A 13,213-nucleotide genomic window follows, 5' to 3' on the forward strand; every position below is an offset into this window, starting at 1 on the left:
GCTGCAAGTTGATCTTTAGTCTCCTCACAATTGCCTCTAGAGGCAGCTGCCCATTTGTCTTACCAGGCCTCGAGTGCGGTCCTAGTGGCCTGCTATAAGTGGGGGAAGGGAAAGGAATGGCAGGGGAAGGGATTTCTGCTTTGAGTGATGAACCAATCTGACTCTCTGTGAAACCTGGTGCTACCCACAGCGTGTTTATGGGGGTTTTATGTTGTTTCTGCCAAAAATGAAAAATAAAAGATTACCTCTCACAGACCTGCTCTCTGCTGAAAAAATAAATCTTCCATCTGAATTCAGCTTTTTGAGACGGATGCTGTTTGCCTTAAAAAGCAGTGTTGCTTTTCAGCTGCTTGTTTAATGTAACCCCATCTTTCTTGTCACTTATGGGATGGACAAAAAGATTTGTCTGCCTCTCTCCTGTCCTTTAAAGGCAGTTTTGTCTAGCATATCTAGTTGACATGCAGGTGCCCTTCCATGCTCTTCCCACTGACAAGATGGCCCTTGTCTAATTCAGTCTGGCTGGTTAAGTTTGCGGGCAGTAAAGTGATTGGTACTTTCTGCACACGTGTGTTGCTGTGCATTGCCTTCTGACATTCACTTGAGAAGCACTGTCATTGAGCAGCAAGGCACTTCTGTGCTCATCCAACAGAAGCAGCAAAGGACACTTGGTTGGGATGCGACCAGCAGAGTTGGAACGTGGCCATAAAGCAAAAGTCCAAAGTTCCCAGTGTGAAGAGAGCTGCAGGACCCTGAATAACTGCAAAGAAGAGTTGAACTCTGCTGCTGTTATCCACAAGACTGCACTCTGACACTCCGTGGTTCAGTGCTGACTTACCATGAGCTTTGCCACCTGCTGCACTGCCTCCAGGACTTGAGGCTGTAAGTCTTCCTCAGAATACTGTTAGTTTGACAGGTTCACTTTGAGATCCCAAGAATGAAGCTTATGAGTAATGTACATAAATGCCCTCCTGTGCAATTAGTGTGTACAGAAGCCAACCTTTTGTCACGCTGGATTGCTGAACAGTTTTACATGATAGTGAAATCACTGTGACTGTTGTTGAGTTGTTGGACTGTGCTGCTCTTCAGCTGGATATCCAGAGATCTGTATAGGATGGAAGGGAGGTTTAACTCAGTGTGTATAAGGGGGATCAGCCCAGGTGCAACTGCTTATCTCCAGGTACAACTCTTCTGCTACACTTCTGTACCTATGTATAATTATCTTTTAGATTTCAGAGCAGTCTCTGAGCAGAAAGAAGGATATCTAGCTGTGAGATACACTTGAATATAATTAATAATAACATACGGCATGAAATGATGTACAGCAGCTTCTAGGAGTGTCTGCTTACAAAAGCAGAGAAGTTGATTTGTAATCTGGCCCCTGTGCTGAACAGGTGATAAAGGCAGCAGGCAGCCCTTGTGCTCCCCTAGGTGAACCTGGGACATGAAAGCAGGGAAAAAGAAGCACCTAGTTTGCTCATTTGTTATACATTAAGGTCTCTGTAGCATCAGGGGTTAGGAGCATGTGCTGAATACTGAAACTGCTGGAGCTCTTGTTTTTAATCTTGTCATCTCACTCTTAAACTCTTAAGATGTGTTGTTATCCCTGCATTGTGGCAGGGTTGTGGAGACCAGCTCTGTTTGATGTGCTGTGATCATCTTTTGAAGTTTGCCAGTGATACCCAGGAAGCACTCAACTGATAAAAGTGTCAAAAATACCTCACAGGCATGGTGGATGCTGTCTTCCATCTGGATTTGCTGTATTGTCACCCAAGGGATTTATTCCTATATTAGAGATTCTGAATCTTCATCTGCAGATCCACTGTTAATCTGGACTCTACTCACCTAATTTTAGGGCAGATATCCCCCAGAGGTCCCTAACACCACACATAGGAATTGAGCTGTGTGCCTTAAATAAGGCTTGGGACTACTTGTAGAATGAAGGGGCAGAAAAATACTTCTCTTTCATCTGGAATAGGCCATGGTCCTGCAGAAGGTAAAATAACGAGTAACTAAGGACTAATTCAAAGGAGAGTTGAGTACTGTAGATACTTTAAATGTTTGGTTAAATAGACTTGGTCCTTTTTGTGTCGTTTCCCCTGTGCTTAATGATACTTTTGCTGTAATTTTATATGCTTAGAATTTGTGTGCACACATGCAGAAAACCAAGCCTGAGGCATCAAAATGAAGCTGACCCTTCTGGCCTGCATGCCTCAAGGTGCTCTGCTGGGCTGCCACCTGTGTCCCTGCTGATGTATGACAGAGGGAGCATTTGCTGCTAACCTGCTCCACTGTTGATGCAGTTCAGCTGTTGTGGCTGCTCTCTACCCTTTAGGGCTACAGCAGCAGGGGTTTGTTGGTAAATATGCACACACAGTCCCGTGCTGCAAGTGTTTGCTTAGTTTACTCCAGCAAGCAGATCTGCTCCTAATACACGTGGGTTACCTACTGGTATGGTTGTCATTGTGTGAGCCTTCATGTGCATAAAGCAATTTAAAGCAATGAAGGTTATTAGATGGGGAAGGAGGGAAGCAGAGGGGCAGTTTCAGCCCTGCTCAGTAGCCCTGTCTGTGCCTTTGTCTCAGCTTTTCCAGTCAGATGTGTCTCCATAGCTTTTTTTTAAACCCACAAGTGATCAAACGTTCTGTTTCCTTCAGACAGTGAAGAACTGCAGTGAGCACAGCTACTGAAACCAGGTGTGGTTTGAAAGATGGCCTTAATCTTATAAATGGCAGGAAGTATTGTCTCATCTGAGCTTGTCTTCGGCGCTTGGGAGGCATTAAAGAAAGGGAGAAAAGCAGTGCTTTGGATCAGACCTTAATTTTTGACTGGCCTTCTACTGCCTGGGAGGCTGGCTGCCTTTTAGCAAACTGTCCAGCACAGCCCAGGTAACTGTGGCCTCAGGCTGTAACGCAGAGAGCCTAGCAAACCTCGCTGTGATGCAAATGGGGTGGATGGCGATAGGGCGGGGGGAACGGTTTTAATCTAAAGGAGCAGCCATTTAAGTGAGCTGTCAGAGGGGAGTTTGCTGCTGAAAGCGTAGCTGCACTGCTGACTTTCTTAGTCCTGTAGGTGCACCAGTGTAAGGACTTCACAGAAAAGAAGACCAGTTCAGCTGGATCTCCCAATGGCCCTTCAGCTCCTCATTCAGCTTCAGAGGAGAGAGCTGGGAGCAGATTACAGGGGAGCTGAGGAGTGGAAAGTATCTAACAGCTCCTTCAAAAAGGACAGAGGTTGGCTCGTGATCCGTGGGATTTTCTGATCCTGTTTGGTTCTGACACTCCAGGAGTCATGGTACAGATACAAAAACTTGGCTGTTCAGGAAGGAAGTTGAAAATAGACATGAAGTATCCCCAGCACGTGCCTTCAAACTCTCCCTTTCATCACCTTCCCCAGCCTGAATCTCAGAAAATGTTTTGTGCCAGTCTCAGCAACTTGGCCTTAAAACCTGTTTGCACAAGAAAGCCAACCTTCTTGGGAGATTTTCTTTTTTTTTTTGAGAGTGTTACTCCACTGAGTGCAGGGACTGAGTTTTCATTAGGAGCTCTAAAGCCTTTTGTCACTTTGTTAATGCTGGATTGAGTTAGGAATCACCTGCAGCTGGTAACGGGTGTTTTGCAGCTGTTTAAGGCTATTACAGGTCACTCTGCTGTCTCTTGGACAAAGCTGCCCTGCTCTGACAGTGGAAAAAAGCAGCACATATGGCTGCTTTTAAGGACACAATTTTCCCTCCTTTTCTGTTGTGGGTTTTTTTTTTAACCCTCTCTTTCCTTGTCCACCTACATGAAGCTCATTCTGGCAACTTTCCTCCTCTTTTGGCCAGGCAGGAGGAAGCAGGGTGGAAAGGGAGGAATTAACAGCTGTCCTTTAGGCTTCAAATCAATGCAGCTCCTTAGCAGGCTGGCAGTGTGAGCTCAGTCATTAGGAAAGCTGCTCTTTCATTCAGGAGGCAGCCTGAGCCAACTCTCCCCAGTCCAGGACCGAGGAGGTAGGGAGTTCAGGCCTTTCCAGCTTGTAGGCCCGTTGCAGCTGGCACAGGCTCCTCTTCCCAGTGTTTCATTTCTGCAGTCTGCTGGAGGACCCTGCTGGCACGAGAGATGAGTCTGTCTCAGGAAACGAGCAGCATTTTGCACTGGGTGTGCTTGAGTTTTCTCCTCATCATAAAAGCCTCCTTCATCTGAGATTGGAGTGGATGTAGGATGCAGATCAGGACTTTCCTGTTAACAAAGCTCTGATCTGAATGGGTTTTTTCTGAAAGCAAGCTGGAAGGGTGCTAGACATTCCCTTAGGTGCTCTTAGCACCATAGCTGTCCTTGACCTGCAGGGGCAGTGCTGCCCCTAGGGGTAGGGTTGGCGAATACCTGAAATCTCATTTGTGAATGATAGCACTCGTGTCCCAAAATCTTCCTCTCTGGTGCCTCATTTGGCTGCTTCTGATCAGGAGAGTCGCAATTCGTTTGTGAGCGTGAACAGAATGTCACTACCCTGCTTTACAAGGGGTAGTGAAAGAGGTTTGCAGCAGCAAGGGGGATTTTCTGATGTCTCCAGGGAGAATTTTACAGATCTCCCAGTGTTGGTACTAGAGAATCCTTTTGGTTTGTTTGAGGAGACGAGTGCTGTCCACAGCTATGGGACAGGGAGGCAGCAGGCCTCGTTTAGCTGCAGGGAGCTCGGTGAGTGGGAACAGTGCTTTTCTAAGGTGTTTTGTTGTTTTCTTGGTGAGTTTGGGTATCTAATACCCATTTATTGCCTCACAAGCCTCCTGGCACAACTCTTGTGCTTGGAAGAGCTAACGCTGCTGGAAGATGATAAACAATAATGCCACTTTGCTCCTGGTTGGCCTTCCCTGACTTGGACGGGCTGTGGGTGAAGGTGGCTGCTGCAGATGCATGGAGTAGCAGGGCAGTTCTGATTCCTATTAGCAGCTCACCAGAAGTTTTTATGGAAGGGAGAATAAAAAAGCAAAAAGGCCTCCTATTCTCTGCAAGGGCTGAATTGGTTCTGCAATTTTCACTGCAGAACTGAGTGCACTAAAATGCACCAGGACATTCTTTCCATCGACTTTCCTACCAGCAAGCCTGCTGCTGAAGCATTAGGGTAAAACTAAAGCACTGGGGGGCAGGGAGAAGCAGCAGCCTTCCATTTATGGACCAGTAGGGTCTCCTCAGTCTTTAGTCTGCCTTGTTCTCTTATTTGCTGTCTGCATTGCTTATTTCTGTTTCCCTGAGTACTTCTCACAGCTCTCTTAGCTCATTTGTGTTTTAATCTTCCTGATTTGTCTACAGCCCTGGTTGCTGTAATCTCGGCAGGTCACTGTGCAGTCTGCATGTTTCTTACTCCGTGGCTGTTTGCTGCCATCAGCACATTTGATCGTGGTTGAATTTACATCAAAGAAGCACCTGACAAAGAAGCAGACCTGATAATAGGCTCTGGTTTCTTCTCAGCAACCCAAACAGGTAGATGCGAACAAGGGAGCTCTGCTGGGATCACAGGGGAGTTCGTGCTCTACTTTCAGCATGGCTTGCTTTGCTCTCCTGCCTGATGGAGCCTGGCAGACCCTGCTGCTGCTGCGGGCTCCCCCAAAGAGAGCTGCCACTGGAAAAGAGGAAAGCAAGGCAAAGGAAGGCCTTTCCTCCTGTAAAACAAACGCATGGGAAATCCTAATTAGCTGGAGAGAGGGGGGAGGAGAAGATGCTTTGGCTGTTGCTATTGTAGCTGCAGAAGTGCAGCTCGCAGATTACAGCTGCAGCCATGGTGTGATTGTTCCCTGCTTCTTCAGGGTTGCTCGAAGAATAGGCTGATAAATTCACCACTAGCTTCTCTAGCAGAACACTTCAGCTGAAGTGTCTAAATAGGGTCTTTGTGTTCGCTTTTGTACAGTTTATACTCCCCAAACCATTTTCCCCGCCTAGAGCTGGCTGTGAGCAACTGATTATCTTTTTTAAATAATGGTCGTGCAGTTACATGTGGTCACAGGTACAAAATGGTTGGTATGTAACAATGTCTGCCTCCAATTCCAGGATTCTCTGAGACACCCGATGCCCTTCAGGTGCCCTTCAGAGACCTCTGTGCCTTAGGAAGAGGTGCTGGGTAGGAGCTAACATTGCACTGCTGGGTCAGCCTGCTCGGTGGGGATCTCTGCATTGCTACGGGTTGGCGTAGCAATCTAGAGATCAAGTCCCCCGTTTCTGGGTTAACCACAGTCAAAAACCACACTTAAAATGTGCTTTTCCTCGGTTATTCTGGGTGATAAACTCAGTATAAAATGAAGCTATTGAAAACAGATTGCCTTAACCCTTTTCAGCAGAGCATGATTCCCCGGTAACAGAAAGTTATCTGTGGGTGGCACAGGGCTGTCCTGGAGTGCCAGGTTGCCTGTTCACTCCTGCACAACAGGGACTCGCGGTGCCCAGAACGCTCTCCAGCTCTCCCAATGCAGCCTGCATCCTGCTGCAAGAACGGAGTCCCAGCACACAGCGATGCTCAGCAGCTCCTGTCTCCACACACCTGAGGTGAAGGCCTTCAGCACTCACAGCCAAGCAGCCTCTGTCCCCCTGCACTGCAGCCAGGTCTGTTTTTTCCCCCCATCCCTCCCTGAGCACACAGCAACTCAGCCGGCCCCGCTCTCCTTCCCTGCTCCCCATGGGGACCTGCTGAGGTTCCCATTGCACCCACGGTGGCAGCCCTGCTGCGGGGAGCGAGGCAGAAGGTCACGGCAGGAGCACGGGGCGTGGGAGGGGAGGCAGGAGCAGGGCTGTGGCAGCAGGCTGCGACTTGCTGCCTCTCCGAGCTCATCCCCAGCGCCGCGCTGGGAGCCGTCCCTCCTGCCTAGCGCGTTTTGCTCCCGTTCTCCCCCACCCCTTTGCCTAGGATTACACGGTGCTGGGGTGTCTGCTCTCGGGTGTGGGACCGAAAACTGGTCAGACCGACCCGCAGCAGATGATTCACCGGCTGCAGTTCGGCCCTCGCTTTGTTCCCATGGCGTCTGTTGGCAGCTGGCAATTTTTACAGCCGTGCTTGTTGTCATCCTGCATGGTGCTGTGCCAGGAGACCCCGCTGGGCAGCAGGGACTTGTTGCAGCCGCCCTCCTTTCTGCAGGCAGTCCTGGGGGTCCCGGTGACCTGATCTGTGGTGTCCGGGCTTTCTGGAACCCATTTTGAGGGCAGAGGAGATTGCATTGGAGTTACCCTGAACAAATAGGGCCGGTTTGAAAGCACTGCGGTGCTGGAGGACACAGCTATGGCTTTACCTGAGGAAAGGAAGATGTTCTGGTTCTCGTGGAGAGCTGCAGGGCAGGTGTCCTCCAACAGAGGAAAGGTGCCCTCAGCCCTGAGATCAGAGCTCGCTCCCTGCTGAGGGCTGTGCTGAGAAACGACCATTGCGATGTTGGTACAATCTCCTAGCAAGCTTGCAGGGCTTCAAGGCCTTTTTTCCTCTAACAAATGCAGGCCTTGGCGCAGGCACAAAATCCGTGTCATCCCCGCTCGCACGGGGAAGGGAGGCGTAAAGGCAGCACGTAGAGAGGGCTGTGTGCCAAGCTGCAGGAGGAGAGGGGAGGAGCGGGGGAGGAAGCCCAGTGAATGGGGGGAAAAGGAGAGGAAGCACGAGGGGAAACGGTCAGGAGAAAGCTGCATGAGGTGGGCAGTGATGGCGGGGAAGAATGGAAGGAAATCCTTGCAGAAACGGGCGATTTAACGCCTGCTCCTGTTGGCTTGGTGACGCGCCTTCCCCTGGCAGCCTCTCCAGGTTCTGAGAGGAGTCGGTGGGTTTTTGGGATGAGTACTTTGGGACAGCGAAGATGGGCAGAAAGCCCTGCGGCCACAGCTGTGTCCTTGTTCCTTCTCGCCTGCTTTGTAGGGGCGTCCAGGGGAGACAAAAGGAGAGGAGCTCTGGAAGCAGAGCTGCCCGGAGAGGAGACGCGGGATGTGCACAGGCACGAGGAGGGCAGCCCGCAGCCCCCAGCCCTGGAGCCAGAGGAGCTCCACGACGCATTACGTGTGGCTTTAGGTTTTCCCCCTGCGCGGTGTCTTGCCGGCTGCGTTTCAGCCCCGTCCGCGCATTCCCGAGCCGGGTCCGCGTCTGCCGGGGGGGAGGGAGGAGAGGGGGGGCGGATCCCGAGGACTGACCGCGGTGCCTGCTGCACGTCGGGCCGAAGGGCTGAGGGCTCCCGGCTGCGGCCGCCTGCGGGGCCGCACGAGGCGGTGCGGAAGGTATCGCTCGCTTCCCGCTGGGATTTCATGCCCTCGACGGAAGCGCGTGCCGCGCGTTAAAGGCGGCCCGATCCCGATCCCTGCCCGCTGCTCCTCTGCCCAGCCGGCCGTGCCTTTTTGCGAAGGGAAAGGAAAATAGCCGGCGTTTATTTTAATCGTTTATTGTATAATATAAAACTACAAAAGTAAGACTGCTCATTTCCATGTACGTTTGTCCAATTGTTTTTGATTACAGCCCATACCTACATGTGAATACAGTAATCTGGTTTCAGATGTATATGTCTGTAATATTGCATAGAAAAGGCACAGCTCTAAGGTCTGTGGGAGGGGGAAGGGGAAGTACAGCCTTTTTTTCTTTTTTTTTTGTCTTTTTCTTTTTTTATTCGACACTAACAAGCCCTGTTCAAACACCCATGCATTGAACATGTCACACTATTTACACCTTTTCCAGAATCTTGGCCTTTACGGACGCCTGTATGCATCAGGTGGGAGTTGAAGGGGGTTGTATCAGCGATTGTATTGTAAGAGGATCCAGAATTGCATTAGGTTTGGTTGGGTTTTTTTTTTTTAATTTTTTTTTTTTTTTTTTTTTCAGGAAAAGAAAAAGTGCTTAAAAAGAAACCCCCAAAAAAACGAATTTATTGAAAAACGTTCAGTCTTGTTAATGAACAGAAGCACTGAAAGCAACTTGCACAGAAGCAGGATACCAAAACCTGATGGGGTGGGGGGAACCCAAGCAGCTGCCCCTGGTGCCAGCTCACCGTGTGCCAGGGCAGCGAATGCCTGTGCGATGGGCCGGGGCTGCTCACTGTAACTGCCCCAACAGCCAGCTGTGCCTTCGTCACATTGGTGTTCACCAACCCAGGCTGTTATCATGCAGCACTGAGAGGGGAGGAAAGAAAAAAAAACCTCTCCTGAAGTCCAAATTTCTTCTTACAGTGTTTTGTTTTGTTTTGTCTTGCAGATTTCCAGCAACCGGACCCATATTAGAAAGAGTGAGGGGGGGAAAAAAATGTCCTGTGACCCATCCCTGTCCTGCCTGCAACTCCATTGGTTTGCTCTGAATCTGGCTCCCATACCCTTGTTCATACAGATTTACATTCCTACAAGAGAATACATTCCTACCATACATTCTGTACATGTTACAATCCAGATGTTGTTAGCTTCACAATAAAATAAATATATTTACAGAAGGAAGGAAAAAAAAAAAAAAGAATAAATAATTTATGAAAAAAAAAAAAAGAAAAAAAAAAAAAAAAGAAACTTCAAATCCAAAGCTCTTTTATTCTGCTCCCCTCTTGTCACTTCATTGCACATTAATGTCACTCTCCGTGCCTGGCACAGGGCTCCTGCTTGTTGGGACCTGGGCTGCAGTGCTGCCTTGTGCGGGGTGAGGTGTAGTTGGTGCTCATCCCCTCTTCTGAGCACAAAACTGCAGCGAGCTGCGCCTGAGCAACGGCACAGCGCTCCCCAAACAGCATCTATGCGAACTTCTGCCTAACATATGGTGTTTGTTTGGCCGTGTAAATAACCCCCAAAAAACAAGGGCAGCTCCGGCGTGCTCCCAAGTGGTTTTTCACCACGGTGATGCGAGCGCGAGGCGCGTCGTGGGGTGAGATGGCTGCTGGTGCTGCGTGCCTCCAGGTCTGTGCAGCGGGCACCGCTGCGTCCCCAGCGCTGCTCTGAGAGGGGCTGAGCTGCTACGGGGGGCTGCAGCTGGGCGAGGGCCCTCCTGCTGCCGTGGTCCCTGCGCTGTGCTTGCTCAGCACCTGCGGTGGAAGCGATCACCTACGTGTCGAGTCCGCCGGATCCGTCAGCATCGCTGAGTTTGGTTCGGAAATAAAGGAAAGCAAACCCTCCTCAGGCCAGCTGCCCGCGGCCCCGCTCCGCAGGCGGAGGAACGCAGGGGCGGCCGGTGATCGGACGCGGTGCCTTTTGCTTCCGTCAGGAGTTCCTTCATTGCAAAACGCGTTTGCCTCTACGCTGTCTGCGTGCAGATCTATGCTCTAGCTACCTATCTCTACGCTAATAAATACACGTGGCCTGGTTTAAAGTGCCAATTTATAGAAAGCCGCCTCCTTCCGAGGCGAGCGAGACCCAATTTCATCCATGACAGGAAGGGAGCAGAGCTGACTGAATATTGCCAAATGACGTCAAACATAATTTAAAATTTCTTAAATAAATATAAAAGTTATTCCTAAAGAAGCCATAGGCATGTCAACAATATAGGTTGTAACCGGCGCTCAACAGCTAAAGTACCATCAGAAAACTAAAATGCCACAGCGACTTCAGCAACAGGCATGATACATTGCAAACGTTTTGTCTTTAAATTAAATGTACACCACGACGAACCCAGAGAATGCAATCGGTGCGGTAATGAGAAGACTTGTCAGGTGTGCCGGGGGGTCGGGACCATGCATAGAAAGCTGTGTCTATTTGTTGTAAAACAGGTCTATAAAGTGTAAAGCAGGTAACGCAGTCGATACGAGAAACCAACCCTATACGAGATGCCGAGCGATGTAACGCGACTGGCTCCAGTTTCAACAGCAATGGATACGAAAGCGAGTCCGTCCAGTGCAGGTAAGAGATGAGCTTCACTGCAGTAATACTGAAGTTGCCTTTTTCAGCACTTAGCACAGTGAGGTGGGGCGAGGAAAGGAGAGGTGCTCCAAGAAAGGGCCCGCGGGTGCTGCTGGCACGGAGCGGCGGCACCGACCCCTCCGGAGCCAAGGGGGGAAGGAGAGCAGCACCGCCGGGTGCAGTTCCACAGCTGGTTCCTGCCGACCGCTCCGTGTTGGACGAGGACATGGCTCTGAGTTGGGGGATCACAGTAGTGCGCAGTGGGTGCAGCAGGGAGCGGACGCTGGCGGGGCTCCTGCAGAAGCAGCTGCCAGCCCTTTCTTAAAGCACTTGGTTTGTTTTGTTTGCATTCAGGGAAACCGACCGCAGGCTTATTTGATCTAATTTTCTCTTTGCACCATACACATATAAAACGTTACAACTCTGTATAAAAGTACAAGTGGTTCTTGTACATCTGAATTATGCAGGAACTATGTGAGCAAATCCTATCAAAATAGCTATTTTTTTTTTTTTCCGTGTGTATAAACAGCATTTGTTTTTAGAAAAAACAATATCATAAACTGCAGAATCTGTACAAAAATATAAAATAAATTTGGGCAGCAGTTTCTGAACAGCCATGTAAATGCAACACTTAAAGAGGAGCGGGTTAATGCCTCCAAAAGGCTGAATTGCTGAGTCAACCTCTACAGGGCTAAAATGGTATTGAGATTATCTAAATAATAATTCTTTTGTTTTTTTTTTTAACCTCTCGCAATAAAACTTATAGAAAAAATAGACAAATATGCACATGCAATTTACAGCTTTCCCCAACATAATCCTTGTGCTTAGCTTGTACAATTTCTTTTTTTTTTTTCTGTAATAACACAACATTGTCTACAATACGTATTCTTTCCTCTACCGGATATTCGGTCTTCCTTGAGGAACCACTTGGAAAAAAATACATTAGAAGTGGTCGTACATGGATGAAGGCACTCCAACTCTGCTTGAAGCAAAAACTAGTGTGATCCTTTTCTTTTCCAAAAAGGCAAGCAAGGACGCATGCACAGTGCTGTGAATCGGGTGGGAGGGACGATGGAAATACTACCGAGTGTATATACTGGTACTTAAACGAAAAACATAAAATAAAAAGAGAGAGAGAGAGAGAGCTGCTCTATTTCTACGCTTTAAGACCCAACAAGCACCTCCATGATGTGATCCAGTTCTGTGAGGTCCATTTTGAAAGGCTGATTTGGAGTTACTGGCTGGCTGCTGTACGGCGCCAGCGTCTTTAGGAGCTCGTCCGCCGAGACGGGCGCCATTTTGGAGGCAGCCCCCGCGGCCGACGTGCAGGGGTCAAAATCATACATGGACGTGTCAATGTCAGCGAACAGAATGTCATCCAGGGTCAAGTCTGTGAGGAAACCTGTGGAAGTCGTGATCTCGAAGTTGCCAGGGAGCGGCTCCATGAGTTTGGACTCGGCCGTTCTGCTCTCCGCGACGCCCTCGGGCTTGGGAACGCTGGACTCGCAGGGGTGGGCTTTGGAGTCACCGGCGGCTGATTCGGCTGCTACTGCTACTGCCTCTGCGGAGGTAGGTGCGGGACAGAGCTCCTCGATTTCATCCAAGGCTGAGGAGAAGCTGTCCTTGACTGGCTGGAGAGCAGGAGGTGGTAGTTTCGTCGGACCGTCGTGCTGGACGGTCGGGGAAGTGCAAAAAGTGTCGTCCTCGAGCAAAGAGGCCGGGGTGAGGCAGGACTCCAGGGGCGTAGTGCTTACCAAGTCAGTGGGGAGCAGGGACGGGGAGGCGAGGTGGCTGAAGGCCGGCTGGGCCTCGCGGAAGTTGTCGCTGAGAGGGTCGGCGGGCTGCGACGCGGTCACAAACACGGGCCTCAAGCTGCCTTCTTGTTTGAGTTCTTCCTGGATTCGCCTCAGCATGTTGTTAATTAAAACTGTCTTTTGCAAGCTTGGCTCGGTTAATGGCCTGTGGTTATAAAGTTTCATAAGGGAAATGTTGAAGATAGTCTGACGCTGTAAGGTGTACGACACCTTAGAGGGACCGTCAGTAGGAGACACCACTTTGCCTTCCAACCCATCTTCATGCTCGTCAAACTTCCGCTTTCCTCCTTTCCCCAACATATATCTGAAAGGAAGGAGAAGGCACTGATGAAGACAGCGAAGCTGAAATCCGCTCTCCTTTTCCACCCAAGCTGTTACCCAATCAATCCCTGGGCCCCGTCCAGGTGTGGGCAGCCCGGACAAACCGTGCCCTCCTCGTCAGCCTGAGCACACAGAGCTGCCTGCTTAAAACTCACCCTTTGCTCACAGTGGGGAAGCAGAAGCAACCTGAACTCCGTGCTCCGTCATTTTTAAGAGTGGCTATGCCGGCAAATCCTAAGCAGGAACTAGCGCAGCACCTGGAAAACTCCAGCCCCTGTGTACCTGGTGGCA

General features: G+C 49.8%; 1 protein-coding gene across 1 annotated transcript; it reads right to left on the reverse strand.

Moving 5' to 3' along the window:
* Window positions 1-8,352: 8,352 nt before the first annotated feature.
* SERTAD2 (SERTA domain containing 2) lies at window positions 8,353-12,905 on the reverse strand. Its single transcript, XM_052699281.1, has one exon. The coding sequence runs from the start codon at window positions 12,899-12,901 to the stop codon at window positions 11,951-11,953; it is 951 nt and encodes a 316-aa protein (XP_052555241.1). The 5' UTR covers window positions 12,902-12,905; the 3' UTR covers window positions 8,353-11,950.
* Between the last annotated feature and the right edge of the window lie 308 nt (window positions 12,906-13,213).

Source organism: Tympanuchus pallidicinctus, unplaced genomic scaffold, assembly GCF_026119805.1.
Source record: "Tympanuchus pallidicinctus isolate F22 unplaced genomic scaffold, pur_lepc_1.0 scaffold1, whole genome shotgun sequence".
NCBI classification, from domain to species: domain Eukaryota; kingdom Metazoa; phylum Chordata; class Aves; order Galliformes; family Phasianidae; genus Tympanuchus; species Tympanuchus pallidicinctus.